This window comes from the organism of the source record quoted next, unplaced genomic scaffold (genome assembly GCF_019419815.1).
Source record: "Pyrus x bretschneideri cultivar Hongxiangsu unplaced genomic scaffold, Pyrus_bretschneideri_v1 Contig4, whole genome shotgun sequence".
NCBI classification, from domain to species: domain Eukaryota; kingdom Viridiplantae; phylum Streptophyta; class Magnoliopsida; order Rosales; family Rosaceae; genus Pyrus; species Pyrus x bretschneideri.
Window position 1 is genome coordinate 8254721 of NW_025999723.1, and position 16883 is coordinate 8271603.

At 36.8% G+C, this 16883-nt stretch overlaps 1 protein-coding gene across 1 annotated transcript; it reads right to left on the bottom strand.

Moving 5' to 3' along the window:
- Positions 1-9985: 9985 nt before the first annotated feature.
- Positions 9986-14912, bottom strand: LOC125468888 (dolichyl-diphosphooligosaccharide--protein glycosyltransferase subunit 1B-like). Its single transcript, XM_048565542.1, has 9 exons — positions 14713-14912; positions 14573-14617; positions 13204-13835; positions 12379-12526; positions 11948-12127; positions 11751-11819; positions 11394-11483; positions 10718-10855; positions 9986-10615 (listed from the first exon to the last, which is right to left on the bottom strand). The coding sequence occupies exons 1-8, from the start codon at positions 14830-14832 to the stop codon at positions 10727-10729; spliced, it is 1413 nt and encodes a 470-aa protein (XP_048421499.1). The 5' UTR covers positions 14833-14912; the 3' UTR covers positions 9986-10615; positions 10718-10726.
- Positions 14913-16883: the final 1971 nt, after the last annotated feature.

Here is a 16883-nt window from a genome sequence, read left to right on the forward strand (position 1 = left end):
ACCTGTGAGGGCAGGTAATGCTCGTCATTTAGATTGGAAGAGTCTGGAAAATGGGCGTCTCTATGTGTGGTGGAAGTATAGTGGACTGCAGGTATAAAGCTTGAGCCCAAAACGGGTATTCTTGTAGAAAAATGGGGTGAAACTAACCTTGAATCGATCGTAGGACCAATGGTTAGAATTTGGATCACTGTAGGTGGCCTTAGAATGGACTGGGTTGCGGATAGGTCATCAGAGCGGGTCGTTGGGCATGTTGGACCTCCTCCTGCTCGCCTTGGGCCTACATAGCAGTGGGCTATCTTGGCCATTGGTTTGCCACATCATGGCCTACTGGCTAGGTGGCTTAGGCTTGGGCCCGTTGAGCTGCCTGGCTAGCAGCAGTTGCCACGTTTTAGGCTCAAGTTTGGGCCTGTTGTGCAGCAAGGCCTGTTGTTGCATTAGGCAGGGCTTTCTGCCCTAGGCCTGCTGTGGTAGCTGCCAAGTTTTGGGCCTCCTACCCATGGGCTTGGAAATGGACTTAGGCTTCCTGCCTAGGGCTTGGTTGGGTGCGGCGCTGCAAGGGTAACGGAGGTGGGAGTGGTGCCATGGCTTGGTGGCCTTGTCGTGGCTGATGGGTAACGATGGTGATGATAGTGGCATGGCTCCGTGGCGGTGGGGCTCCTCCTGCTGTCGCGTTGAGCCTTGAGGACCTCTGTCGTGGGGCTATATCCTCGTCTTCACTCTCCAGTCCAAATCTTGCACGTACGAGATTCCGTTCGTCGTAGTTTCTAAATTTCCTACCATTGTATCCTTTCTCCAAGGATTGATCAAGAAACTTTTCTAGGAAAAATTAATTGATACGACGTGTGGGAAATTCAACGTAACAGAAAATTCAAGAAACTAATGTGAGAGGCTTTTTCGAGTATTTGAATCAGCTCTTAATGAAAACACCAATTTGTTGATGTAAATTTCCGCCGTCTTCAGTCTTGATGAAAATGCACCTGCAAAACAATCAACACCTTTGATCAGAGACCTAAGCCTCACGCACCCATGAGGTGGGGAGGGGGGGTTAGGTCAATGGATCTCCGATGCCTAAGTTAGTTTATCTTAGAGAGTAAAGTGTTTAGGGTTTTTTTAGGGTTGCAAAAGCTTTGAAAATTTGATAAAATATGGGGTATTTATAGGGATAGGGCCGACCATAGTGTTTAATGGAGAGATATTCTCTAAATATTCTCAAGATATTAAATAGGAAATAATATCTTGAGATAATGATGTAATAATCCTAATTTATTACTTGATTGGAGTCAATCTTCAATTGAGAATGTATTAAATATAGGATTTGGGTAATTAATTCTTATCTTTAATTCCTTGCCAATGGCAGGTGAGTTGTGGGCAATCATATTCAGTTGCTGAGACCTCTAGAGGTGTGAGCTGCTCGTAGGAGTATCTGAGAAACCTGCCCATTTATTGAGGGCAATCTTGTTTTTTTTGAATAAAAGTTCACATGTCGCCTCTAGAATTTTTGGGATTATTTAGGCTCCACAGTTGAGATGTCCAAAAAAGTGTAGAGTATTGCTTTTAATTATTAGCATTTTCGTTCACCATTTTTTGTTTGAACAAACGATATTATCTACACTAAGGGAGAGAGAGAGTAAGCTTAGCCTCACAATGGCCTATCAATAATGTAAGTTTAAATTTGTCTTTGGAAAGAATCGAACATAATACCTCTCCCAAAATATATTGTTGTCTTGTCTTTAAAATGTTCAGAACTTTATGATTAATATCAACTAAACATACTTAGTAAGGACTCTAATTAAGTATGAAGAATATAGTTAGGAGGCGGTCTTGTTTAAGTCATCCTATCTAATTCAAGTCATAAACCAGTAAATTAAATTAGGTTCAAGCATCGTATACTGTTCTTTACAAAGTTGATAAAAGTTGAAAGAAATCGTAACCTAAAGTCAGCAAAATTGGATAAGTTAAGAAAGATGTGTTGTTAAGCCCTTGTCAGAATGCATGCATGGGTTTCGTTATGGGAATGCTAAAGGAACTTACTAGTTTGTTTTAGGTAGATAGGGTTGGTTGGTACAGTGACTGGTGAGGAATGAAATGGGGAAGCAAAACACATTGATTTTTCTTGGTGGGATGGCTGTGCTGGAATATGCTTGCAAAACAGATTGATTTTTCTTGATGGGATGGCTGTGCTAGATTGAATGCGTGATTTCAGACTTTTCTCTTTCAGTTTTTGTGCTGCTGCCAGCTTGCTGGGATTTAAGGTTGAAACGACAATGCATTATACAAAGTGTGAAGGGGAATTTGAAATTTGTATTCCGGATCATTATGATTTTCCTTTTTCCAGATCATATATATGCATGCTTTCTCTCCCCATATATATATTGTCATCTATGGAGAAATTTTTTAATATGTCCGAAATATGACTTGGTGCAGATGTTATAATACAATTGGTTGGATATTTGAATATTTTTTTTTTTAACCACTTGTTTTATAACATTTGGTGTACCTAGCCTATAGTATTCAAGGAACGCTGAACCAGAAGCAATCACTGCAAGCATTCATATCTATCGAAGTGTGAACCTAGAATATTTAATCAAGGTCAGACATGTTAGCAGCTCATATATTATTTTCTTCTAATGCTACAGTGATCCAACTATTTTCTCAACTTATTGCTTCCAACCACTTTTTCCTATCTTAATTACGTGTTTACGTACTGAGTGAGATAGGTGTAGAATTGGGACAAGGATGCTCTGCGGATCCTTTTTGTGAGTGAGACAGGTGTAGAATATGGATGAGGATGCCCTGCGGATGGACGAGGATACTCTGCGGATCCTTTTTGCGAGTGAGATAGGTGTAGAATATGGATGAGGATGCTTTGTGGATCCTTTTTGTAAGAATTATAGGAATCCTCACATTTTATCTATTTATTATATATCGTAGAATCAGTTTTTATTAAATATTATTTTTGTTTAATTTTAAATAAAGAAATTCACAATGATTTTTGAATCAAGATGAGATTCAAATCTGTAGAACATGAGCTCTCAGTACTGTCTTGTTTTCTTTTTCTTTTTCGTCGATTGATTTGTTCCTTTTTTATCTAGACATCCTCACATTCTATCATTTCCCAGTTTGATGAAGAAAATAGTTGTCGTGTAGGAGTTGCACATCTAAATTTAATTTCTCTGTTGTGCAATACTTTGTAATTAAGTTTCAATTTTGCAGGTATATCGATTAGTCAAATTCAGAGAAGTATCAAAGACAAATAGATATCAATAGAAATGTGGGTAAAGATTTAAAATGACAGAAGCTTGCCATGAAACATAGAGAGTTATGTTTCCAACTAGCCGCTTTTGGGTATCTATCGGTTTGGCCACTTAATTAGGAGGTGATTTATTTTGGGTTGAAACCCTTTATACATTTCTATTATTCACCGTTTTGAAATCTCTGCAGGAAGAAATAATTACTTATGCTTTGTTTGCTTCAGTGGCATTCTTTTCGTAGGCTGGTCCTTTCTAGGGTTCATTGTAAGTTGTTATATGTCTGTTTGGATTTTGTTTAATGAATTGCTCTACCTTTTAACAAAAAAAACCCCCAACTTCAACAACTAATGGATCAATATTTAATGTAACAGATAAAATTGGGTGAACTGCCAATTAATTTAGTTCTTAAATTATCACCTAAGTGAAAATTAGGTTTCTAACCTATTTTTTTTTCAGAAAAACTTAATTATAAAAATCTACTAATTACATTCCTAATATTAGATTCAAAATTACTATATTCAATTTCCGTCAATTTAAGTCACATTACCTGCATGTGAATTGTGATACATATTGGAGAGTAGATTGGTAATTTTTCATAAAGAAATAGAGTATGGAGTTAACTTTGGAGGGTAAATTAGATGTTATATTTGCAACCTATATAAAATTTTAAGGGGTTATAGGCAAGAAATGACGGTATTACACTATAAAGTGTGTCAAGTGACTTAAGTTGAGTAAAAATTAGATAAAATAACTTTGAATATAATAGTAGGGATGAAAATTAGCATTTTTAATGAATTTAGGAACTTATTTTACCAAAAAATTAATTTAAGGACCTAATTTTTACTGAGGTAATAGTTCAGGTAACAGTCCACTCTTAGTGAAAAAATTCATGCAACAAACCAACTGTTATTGCTCCACATAATTTCAAATTACAATTGTGAGATATTAATTAATGTTCAAAGTCCACACTATGAGTCTATGAGAGTACTTCATAGTATAAGATATTCATATTCAGAGTCCATAACTTTTACTATCCATGCATGGGAGGTTTTTGGATTGACTTTTTTGAATATCTACCCCTTTTTCTAGTTTTATTCTTGTAGGTCACATTTAGAATGATTCTTGAAAGTTTCTCAGTTGGGACACTTTTAATGTTCATCAAATTAGCTTAATTAACTAAGCTTTTTATTTTATTTGACAGACGATAGGATAATCTACATTAAAATTATAAAAATTACAAAAAGGACGGAGAGTTTGAATCTCGAGATACAATGGCATTTTGTGCCAATAATCTACCGCAAAGAAGTTTAATTATTTCATACAGTCGAGCAGTTTTTGTATTTTTGAACATTTGGTAGGGAGGTTTAGCAATGTGAACACATATAGAGGACTTTATCACGACAACATTTTGTGCCAAAAATATATCATCACGTGTAACAGTATAAGTTTCCTTTTATGTGACAAATGACGTCGTTTCATAAACATGAAACACCAGAATGACAGTGTATTTGTTCGATATAAGTTGCTCTCTCAGAGGATGAGAGTCAATAAAGGAAAGAGGGGCCGCATAGGGTTATGGTTATTTTTGGGGGTAACCAATTTCTTGATTTTGGCCCCCTACAAGCTAGTGGGATGGCTAATCAGTTGGTTAATAGGGGTTGAGATAATGATTTAGGGCGCTTTGCGGGCAAATGATGTAATGAAATTTGGTAATTATGTTTAGCTTAGTGACCTCTGGGTTGAGGGAAGGTCTTTTCTTTCACACTTGGGGTGCTGGGCTGAAGCTTTCTTCCGTTGATTGCATCATTCCTCCATGCGCACATTGGGATTGGGTGTTGTGTTTGGAGGAATAGGATTTAATTGGATGAATACTGATTAATGGTTGCATAGCCCTGATGAGTGATGGTTGGAGAAGTAATCTCAAGTGCCTAGATCTAAGTATGGGGAATTTAAATCGATGGTGTAAGAGTGGCCAGAACACTAAGCTTGAGGGTAATTATTATCTCGATATTGTCTTAATGTTTTTTAAAATTACTTTATCTTGTGAAATGTGGCTTGTTGAGTCGGTTGGGCTAGTCTAGCTCGTCAATCATTGCTGCTAATTACTTGTGCTTGGTTAAGAGTAGTGTAATTTGCGTTGTGTGTTGCTTCTCTTTATTTCTGACGTTTAATTTTCTCATTGGTTTGTATGCATGCCCATCTCTCATCTTGTTGTTTATAAATTAGTTGCTGTTAAAGGGTTTTCTTACCTTTGCTTTGTTTCTGAAAGCTGAGCCTTTAACGTTCCTCCCCAAAATGACTATTATCTCCCAACTTGAAGCTTCATCCTCTAGACACCTAGGATTCCCTCTAGTCCCAATTTACCTTCATGGGTTAATATATTCGTTTCTCCTCAACCTGGCCAACCCTCTGTGGTTGTTGAGGGTTCTAGGGGCACCTTTACTCTGGAGAGTGGAGTTACTAGGGTTTCGACTAGTTTCTACTTGAACCTCAATGTGGAACATATGGAGAGCAGGATACTCATAGAAAAGCTTGTGGGGAAGTAGATTGAAGCTAGAACCATTAAGTCGAAGTTAGGGCTTACTTGGGGTACAAGGGTCAAGAATCCCTTTTATCTTGACCACTTTGGTCACCATTAATATGCAGTGGAGTTTACTGACCAAAAGAGCTTGAGTATGTGTTAGACAACAAACCTTGGTATGTTAGGGATTAAATCTTCCATCTGGAGAAGTGGACCACTTTTTTTCGTGATGCGGAGATGATTTCTAGTCTTATAGTCTGGGTTCGGATTCTAAGACTTCCGGTGCAGTATCGGGATGCTAAAATCCTGGAGGTGATTATGCAACTTGTGGGCACTTTCATTAGGGTTGATGAGAATTCTCTGTCGGGTCTGAATGGTTTGTTTGTGAGCGTGTTGCTTGAGGTGGATCTGAGGCTACCTTTGAAGAAAGTGATGGTTATCATTGATGAGGAAGATACCCCGGTGTTGCTGAGTTATGAGAAGTTGTTCGAAGATTGTTTTTATTGTGGCCGTAGGAGGTCGGGGGGCCACAAACGCCCGACTATTGAGGATAGAGATGGGTGGTTGCTGATGGATAGGTTATTTGAGGATGAGCTGCTGGTTTATTCAGCTGATGTTGAAATTTCTGAGGAAACCAGGCAGGAGCTGCATGAAGGGGCTATGCTGGTATTTCCTCAATCGGTGTTAGAGGCGAGAGAACAAGTTAGAAACCGGGAAGAGAATATAAGTGAGGGTTGGAATACTGTGGTTTCTTGGAAGAATAGGTATACTGGCAGGGGTCGTAGTGGTGCACGAAGGGATGGTAGGACTTATGACAATATAGTAAGGGGCAACAAGACTTGGGTCTCGAAGGCAGACTTAATGTCCAAGTGGATGCCTAATTGTGCTTTGACCTCTGGTGCAATTGTGAGGGGTGGAGCTGAGATTGAGGCAGATGCTGACAAGGGTAAAAACACGATGGAGGAGGATGAGGAGTTCATGGAGGCTGAAAAGGAAAACAATGAGCATATGCAGTATCTAGGGAGTAGGAAGAGGGGTAGAAACAGTGGCAATGGTGATGTTGGGGCTAGCTATGTCGTTGAGGATGTTGATTGATGAATTGTCTTGTCTAGAATTACAGGGGATGGGGCAGACCTGATTTTGTCCCTCAGTTTAAATTTCTTTGTAGTTTAATTAAGCTTGATGTCTTTTGTGTTCTAGAACCTAGGTCTGGTCTTAGTAAAATTTCCAAGAATGTTTTTTTGTAAGTGGTTTAATGGAATGTTTTTTGCAGAGGGGAATGGGAAACCGGTGGGCTTTGCCTGTTCTGGCATGACCAGAACTTATCTATTAATGTAATTGCCTCCTGCCCTAGATTTATCCATTGTAGTATTAATATCTTAAAGTCGGGAGTTACTTTTTTATGCATTTTTACTTATGCCTTTCCACAAAAATGCATGCAATCTCAACTATAGGAGGATTTATTGAGCTTTTATGGTATCAATACTAACTTGCAACCCTGGATGTTGATTGGAGACTTTAATAACATTTTAAGTCTCAGTGAAAAGGTGGGGGTAGATAGAAATACAAATGTGCACATGGTTAACTTTGCTGAGTTTTGGAAAGATGGAGGCCTTGTTTCTTTCTCTGCTTTTGGGGTTCCATTTACTTGGACTAATGGGCACAAAGATAACACTTTAATTTTTGAAAGATTAGATAGGGTTCTTGTAAATGCAACCTGGTTGAACACATTTCCAAATGCTAATCTCCACAATTATCCGATTTTTTGCTCGAACCATAGTCCTATTATGTTAGATTGCCTTCCAAATAACCAGTGTATTGTCGTTGGAAGTTGTGACTTCAAGTTTATGGCTATGTGGTTGAATCACCCAGATTTTATTAATATTGTTAAAAAAGCTTGGAGTATGGATTTTAATGGCAACCCTAATGATAAGCTGAGGGGTTGTCTATGAGCTTTGAAATCTCTGGCTAGAGTTTGGAACAAAGAGGTCTTTGGTAATGTCCATGAAAGAGTGCGTGAACTTTTTTGAGCAAATTAATGTACTCCAAGCCTAGAGTATGAATGATCCGAACAACCTTCATTTACTAGCCGAAGAGGCAATGTTATGAAATGAGTTGAATAGAGCTCTTAGTAATGAGGAAATCCTTTGGGGTCAAAGACCTCGAGTCAACTAGCTCCAACTTGGTGATCAGAACACTAAATTTTTCCAAACGATGACGAATGTGTTAGACAAAAGAGGAATGAAACTTTGAAAATTAAGGATAATATAGGGTTGGTTGAAGGGGGAAGAAATGGAACAGGTTTTTGTGCATGATTTTAAATTGTGTTTCACTGGTTATCCTGGTTTGAATAATACTATGATTACAAGTTTCACTGACATAATTGATACTTGCATCATTGAAGACCAGAACAGGGCTTTGCTTAGCCCAGTTAGTGATGACGAGATTTGGAAGACTGTTAATGGCATTGGAGCTTTGAAGGCCCCAGGCCCTGATGGCTTCCGTGCCTTGTTTTACAATAAGTGCTGGGATGTTGTTGGTCCTTCAGTCATAAGTTTACTCAAAGATTTCTTTAAGAATGGATCAAGCCTAAGGTTAATTAACCATACGAACATTGCGCTCATTCGTAAAGTAGAAAATCCAGAAACAGTGGTTAATTTTAGACTTATTAGCTTCTGCAACGTGGCGTATAGAATAATTACGAAGTTGATGGTTAATAGACTTAAACCGATCCTAGAAACTTGCATTTCCAATAACAATGGGGCTTTTGCTTCTAATAGGTCCATTCATGATAGCATCCTCATTGCTTATGAAATCCTTTCGACGTTTAAACGTAAAAAAGGGAGAACGGGAGCGATGGCGGTTAAATTAGATGTTGAAAAGGCTTACGATATGCTGAGTTAGGATTTCATTAGGTTGGTGCTTGATAGATTTGGATTTAACAATCACTGGATCAATCTCATTATGGAGTGTATTACTTCCACCTCTTTGTCTATTTTGATTAATGGTAAGGCCCACGGGTATTTCTATCCTTCAAGGGGAATTAGGCAAGGGGATCCCTTGTCTCTGTATATTTTCATTTTATGCATGGAACCTTTAATCAGGCATTTTAATGCTCTGGCCTTCTCTCCTAGAACTAGCGTTGGGCTTTTGACTTCGCCTACAGGTTTTAAGGTTTCCAATTTAATGTTTGCTGACCTTTGTCTCATTTTTGCTAAAGCGTCAAAAGGTGTTGCTAGGATTATTTTGAATGTTTTAAATACGTTTGCGTCCGCTTCTGGACAAAAGATAAATTTTAATAAATCTTCTCTATATTTCTCGAAGAATACTACTAATCACATTCATAATGAGGTCGCTAATATTATCAAAATCCAACACAAAACTACAATTGGTAAATATTTGGGAATAAACAATATTATTTGTTGGAAAGACCTAGTATATACAAAGGATGCTTGATAAGGAGAATAGGAAGTTCCTTTGTGGGAGGGAAAGTAAAATGAACCTTGTGGCTTGGAATGAGGTGTGCCAGCCCAAATGCAAGAGGGGTTTGGGTATTAGGAAAAGTGATATCTTCAACAATACTTGTCTTACGAAGCTTGGTTGGAAGGTGCTCACAGATTATCAAAATTAGTGGGTTCAAGTAGTTAAACAAATATTTAAGGAGGGAGAATTTTATGGAGGCTAAGGCCGGACAAAATCAATTGGTGGCCTGGAAATGAATTTTTAACGCGAGATAAGTGATTGAAAAAGAATTACAATGGATTGTGGGAAATGGGAGGAACATTCTGTTCTGGACCCAAAACTCAGTTTTTCCTTTCCCTATCCTTAACCTTTTTCAGGAGAATCAATTAACTTATCTAGATTTAAGTCTTAAGGTGCGCCAGTTTATTATGAAGAATAAGCTTAAATGCAAATGGTGCTTTGAGCGTGAAGTCTGCAACTTGGATTCAAAACACCATGATCAATGATGATATGAAGAATAAGCTGCTAAAAAGAATGTGGAAGTTAAATATCCCTAATAAAATTAAAATCTTTAGTTGGCTCTTAATCCTAAATAAGCTTCAAACCAGGAGTAAAATTCATAAATTCATTAACACGATCTGTGATATTTGCTTGTTATGTAATGTGTGCCCTGAAGACCAAAATCAGGATTTATCCCTTGTGAGTGTACCAAGCAAGTTTGGACGTATAGTCCGAAAGTGAAACCTCCTGCTAATCAAAGTAATTGTAGCCTGTTTGAGTGGCTGCGTTCCCTTCATTACCAAGATAATGAGACCTTGTCAAGTCTTAGTTTAGCCCTCCTCATATGTTGGCAAATCTGGAAGATGAGGAATCGAGTTATTTTTAATAATGCCAAAGCGAATGACTACACGAATGCCAATAAGAAAAATCTTATAGCTAGCAGGAAGCAACGGGGGCTGATTAGATAGCAACCCCCTCGTGGTGATTTCTTCAACTGAACTTCGATGGCTCTGTTAAGAACTCTGCGGCGGCTGCGGGATTTATAACAAGAGACTGCAGCTTGGAAGTTCCATGCATCCACATTCTGGGCAATCAGAATGAGCTTCAAGTCTTCTGTCACATTATCTAAACAAGATTTATAACACGGTATTTTCGCTATCGAAGCACTTCTGAATCCTTGTGTGTGTAAAACTACGACAATAATATAACCCCCTCTTTGGGAAAGGGAGCTTACATCCAGCTACATAAAGTGAGAGGGTCAACGCGCAACAAAATTTTCCTCATGGTAACCAACATTATATAAGGTAGTTTATAACTTTAGAACCGAAAGTGACTGGAAACGTTCACGCTCAAAGTCCTGGCTCCTCTCCTCCACAGTGATCTACAAGTCAAAACAGTTTCATCAGATAAGCTACAAAACATGGGTTTGAAATGTAAAGATTCTTTTCGGTAAGAGTGTAATTCCAGGTTGTAGAAACCCTACCTTTGTGAATCAAGATGATTTGCATATGGAAAAATCTATGTGTAGGTAAGCTACACTGGCCATGAAAACGAAGAAAAACGTAGACACCAACATCAGTGGTTCTGCCAGCATAAAGACTGGGTTAAAGGTGTAGTAAACCTGCCAAATAAAGCAAAGGAGAGAGATAGGTTCAGCCACTAATATACATAATATTTTAAGGGTTGTGCAGAGCATACATGTATCGGGACAATATATAAAGAACACGAATCTAGGAAATTTAATTCTGTCACTACACAGCTTCAATACTAAACAACCTAGTGGTTCAGCACAAGTTGTATGGCCATTTCAAGGGTGAACATATATATACTAGGACCAATGCCCTAACCTTGCAAACTAAAATACATGCTAATCTATGAGGCATATTTCTATCATAGGATACTATTAGGTGAGCATAACTGATCCTAGATACGCTCCCACGAATGACACAGAGACAAAGTCAAGCCTTGAAAAGTCCTGCACACACTTTACATGAATTTAAAGGGCATTAAGTTCTCCAAGTGGTCAGATCAACCTCAAAACTTAATGCCAATATAAGGAGAGCCAAAATTATAATTTTAGAGTTCAGAGTAGCAAAATGCCTCAATAAGTAATTATAATACTTGGTAAACTCCAACCAAGTGAGTGATAGAATAGCCACCTGGAAATGAGAGTTGTGTTCTGGAACTACATTTCTCTTTTCAAGAACCACCACAGTCCTTCCAGCAACATCAAGGTATGAATATTTGGTCTGCAGATATAAGAATGAAAGATATGCACTTAATCACTATCATATAGAAAGAAAAATTATTTTACTTGCATCAAAAAACAAAATTGTTGTGCGATTTAGATAATTCCAAAAATAATTAAAAAAAAAAAAAACATTTTCTTGGCAACGAAAAATAGAGTTAAAATTGCTTCAATGCACTTTACAATTACTCAGCTGTATAGAGAAGGTTTAGAATTATATTATATAATGGTGTTTTTGGACATCAATAAAGGCCTACTATCGGATTACCTCTAGATGTTGCTCAACTGAAAAAGGAACCACAGCAGAAGGATTTTTTGATCCCTCTGGTAGCACAACCTGAAATACAACAGTTCCTGAATCAGTAAATTAATATTCCCACGTCTAAGGGCAAACAAAATGGAAAAAAGATCTGACAAATCTGCAAAATATAGAACATAAATGCAAAAACATAGTACTAAACCCACTTTTACAGTTAACTTGTCTACCACCGTCTCAGCAAGAGGACAACCAAAAGTGAAATTGAGGTATCGCCTGCCATCAGGTGACTCAAAAAGGAAGTCTTCCAGTGGTAACCCATACCCAATTACAAATGTAGCTTTCCAACCACCAAATAAAGGATAGCGTGGCTCAATTTCAAGATCCGACTGAAAAGAAGGTATTGAAATAGTCATGATTAATAGAACCAAAATCAGAGTTGTATATGCAAAACGTGGGGATATTATTCTGCATTGTTTTTCTGTGTGAACTTCCCCATCCATTTGCTATAAGGATATTATGCTTCCAATGGACAGATAAAGAGAGAGCCTACGAGTATGGCAACAAGCAAGTAAAACATATGTACAAGGATAGCATCATTGCATATATAAATTGTTTCATTGCTGTGGACCAAAGCTACCTTTAGATAATCTGTACGTAAATGTGAGGATGAGATGTTTCCGATTTCATCTCGGTAGTAGACAGAATGAACCCTAGGAGGTAGTCTGGCTAGAAGATGTTTGAATGAAGAGACGCCACCAGCATGTGGCCTAGATTGATAGTCAACCCTGCCAAAAGGAAGCCTTAGAAGATTAATTTTAAGAATGAACAAACATACAGTTTTTTTATGGGCATCAACATACATATTTATTTCTGTTATTCTTCCTAATAAGCATAAGACAAACTAAAGGCTGTTTTAACATTGGTCATCTATTACACAAAGTAATTGCTATCTTTTGCATTCTTCAAACTCAGGTGTCTAATGATAAGTCTCTAAAGTTCGCCTTTTGATATTCACTTGCATAGTCCTTACGATTTATGAATTATTTATTTTGCAAATATAAGTAGCTTATTCAAAATTTTAAAACCATTCACATACTGTTATGTCTTCCAGAAATTAAATGAGGATGACTTTCTTGTATGAGATTGGTTGTCTAGTAAGAGGCCCCTTTCAGTTTGTCTTAGGCCCCAAAAGGCTCAAGATCAACCTTGACCATATATTGGAGACTCAGTTTTTCTTTTAAGTAGGGTGTTTGTATTTATTTATATCCATGTCATACATGGATCCACATACTTGTACAGAAAGCAGGATTTGCAACTCATCAAATAATGAAGAAATAGAGACATTTATGATCAACTTATCCTACAAAAATTTTACTCATTCAATTTTATTGTATCAAACTTTTTTCACCGACTGCAACCCTTTACATTAAATACACAAGATACGACCAGCAGCAGAGCTTACCTCGAAAATATTCCTTTGTGTCGAGCACCAGCATGTGCCAACTTGTAATGCTCTGTGATCTGAAGATTGCCCCAGTGAGATACTTCCACTTCGCGTACAAGCTCCTCAACAACAGCAAAGGCATTGTTATTCTCAAAATGAACAATTATTGGAGAATAAGAGTATGCTGGACGATCCTTGTATGGCCCATACTTTATTTCGGAACCAGCACGGTTAGTGGACTCCACTCTTGTAAATGACTCCACCCTAGTACTAGGCGTTCTTATAAAAGTAGTCTGCTGCTTGATATAATACGGTGACAATATTATTGCACTATCGCGGTAATAGACCAACTGAGACTCTGATTGGCTTATCTCCGCTGGGAAAGGCTCCAGAGAATGTGTCAATATGTAAAGCACCTCTAGTGTTGCAGTTTCACCTGAATTTAGTGGGTTGAGCAACGAGATAGAAAACGATTTAGCCCCATTTGGTGCATCAGGTAGCTCAGTGGGATTGACTTCCAGGGGAACATAACTTTTCTTTTTCTTTTTTCCAACAGTGATAGCTGCTTTGAGCAATGCTAGGTGATCAACCTGTGTGGGTGGAAAAGCAAGAAGTACTTCTGAAACAGGAGATGTGCCAGTGTTTTCAACCTGAAAGACAACTCCATCAATTTAATAAAATATAAACATCCCAGTCGAGTACCATGAGAAAATTATTACTTTCAAAATGGCTAATCCGTATGATCATAAAGTATGCCTGTCTACAGTGTCAAGTTGGTTACCGTTACAAGCATAGTGTCCCAAACTCGTAGGTGGCATACCAATTAGTAAAGACTAAAACTCAAAACTCTCATATTGTAAATCTATTATCCACATTAAGCCATATTTGGGCCAAAAACAATGCAGTGGAGCATGACAACTTAAATCAAACCTTTATTTGTCAGAAAAATGCTTCTTAAGAGTTAAGACCATGGTTTATAAACATAACGACTCACATCTTCCGGTATTCAAAAAAAAAAAAAAAAAAAAAAGTAGTTTATAGTCATGTAGACAATAGACAGACAATCGTACAAAGTACATTTAGCATGCCAATTTGTAAACATAACGACCCACAGTTTCCAGAATCCAAAATAAAAAGTAGTTCATTCATCCACATTATGCCAGATTTGGGCAAAAAACGATCTGAGTGCAGCATGAAAATTCAAATCAAAGACTGAACCTAAGCTCAAGCATCCACATTCATGTCGAATACGATAAATGAAAAACATGCACAAAATCTCAAACCATGATAAAGATTTAAAATTCCTAACCCATCAAAGTTTCGAAATTTTCACAAATTGGGTTCAATTCACTACACAGAAAATCCAACAATACAGAAAAATCCATACCTTTAACGTCAAGAAAACCTTCACAATATGGGAGGTCAAGTCAATCTGCAACCCAATAAATTGATCAAATCAAACGTAATTAGATATAATCAAATCAAATTTGAGTATTGATGGAGCGGAAATGAAAGGAAGGAGCTTACTCTGCGCTCGGCGTTAAGGATCTGGAGATCCTGAGGGGAAGAGGAATAAGCGAGCAGAGAGAGATGGGAGAAGATCGACAAGGCTATGACTAGCTGACCTAAGCTTCGCAGTGCTTCCATGGCTTCCGGGGAAAGAGTGTTAGCTTAGCTTGACCTCCAGCGACGACTGATCGTGGTGTATAGTGTGGGGAGCAGGGCTATTCCACGGTATTCAAGCCTTGACCTTGGGTTTCATGGGTCTTGGGCTTAGATGGACCTGTTTTTGGCTGGCCCTTTTTTATTTTTATTTTTGATCAAACGATATTTATAATAAATTAGTATCAAATTCGTCATTCATAATATTCGAATATTAGACCTCTTAATTATAAATAAAGAGAATTATCGTGGACCATAATAATGAGTTGCAATTGACTGGCTCCTCTTATTAGTTTCAGTACTTTTATTTTCCGACTTTATTGAGGCAAATCGACAGTGAAAAACGTTTTTAGAGCGTAAAAAAGTGATATTTTGGTCTGTAATTATTATGGTTCTTAATTCTTTTATCATTATATGTCATAATACACAATTTGTATACAACGAGTGATATTTTGTATGGCATAATTACTTGACTAAATTGTCACTATATGTCATGTGATACATGATTATTTAGAATCGATGATCAGTAAAAAATTATGTGTCTATTTCAATTATTACATATCACGTCATACATAATTGTATACAATCAGTGATATAGAAATTTTTACTATCAATAAGATAAAAAAAAAATTGAGCCCAAAGTATATGGCTAATGTCATTTTTTCCTCCTTACATTCACAGTAAATTTTATGAAGTTTATATTGTTACATTGATGCATTATTTGTTGATTTTGAAATTTATAGAAGTATGAAACGTAACTTTTATGTTTTACCACAAATTTCCAATCTTTTATGTTTAAATTTTCTTAGTATATCAATATGTTTATTGATATTTCTCTCAATTACGAGTAACGGTATTTCAACCGAAATCAAAACTTAAATAGTTGTTATATGCTAACTTGCTAAGTACTAAGTAGGGTGTAGAATTAGGCAGTTCAAAAACCAACCATAACGTAAAAAATATAAACTGTTGAGAAGGGAGAACAGTCGACCATTGCAAATTCTAAAAATGGATAACAACCGTAACCATTTATAAAATATTACAAAAGGGAAGAGAATAATTTTATTTATGATTTGATGAACACAGTACAGTGTACGTACAGAAGAGAATTCGAAGCAGTTTAGACAATTTTTAATGAGTTCAGGACAGTCGGATATTTTTAGGGAAATTTGGAAAATTAACCATATTTTAGATTCTAAATAGAATTATAGCCATTATTTTAGTTTTATGATAATTCTAATAAAAATAGATGTAAAAGTACTAATATATCTTTAATATTAGGGTTTCTCATAACAAAAACAAACCATTTTTTAAACTCTCTTGCAACCTTCTGGTTTCTCAGTTTAAACCAAAAGAGCACTCTTTGCCCATTTTGCATAATTAAGCAGCAGGGATGTTTTGACATAAAAAAAAAAAAAAAAAAGGCAGCAGGACGCAGCAGCCTTTTCAAAATTTTGATATTTCATATCATGGTTTTAGTCAAAACTTTAATGATTTTCATGTTCCAATGCAGGTGAATATATTATGAATCCTTCGACAAATCAACAAGTTGATTTAAGAATTAGAAGCTCCTATAAAGCAACCATATCAGTGTTTATTTGACACTTTGCATAAGCATGTTAGTATGTGCTAATTAATTTTTCTCTAAAACTTTTTCCTAATTTTAATATATTTGCAGGTTAGTTAGACATGCTAATTAATTTTTTTTTCTTCAGAATATGACTCAATTTGTGACCGTGGTCCACTGCGGCTGGAAGAGTGTTAATAGCCAATACACAGATGGTCAAGCGAAAGCAATGGTAATGTCAACCAAAGTTACTCATCAAGATCTTATACATGGTATATATAAACGTCTTCGTGTTAGTCTGAGTGAATTTAGAATCTCATTATATTATCAACACATGAGCAACTTAGGGATGCAAAATATGATGGAGATTGTAGACAATGACGATGTGAATAGTTGGGTATGTGAAAGTCTTTCTGCAAAACCGACAAGATTCCGTTATATGTCACAACATATCCTCTAAATGAACTTG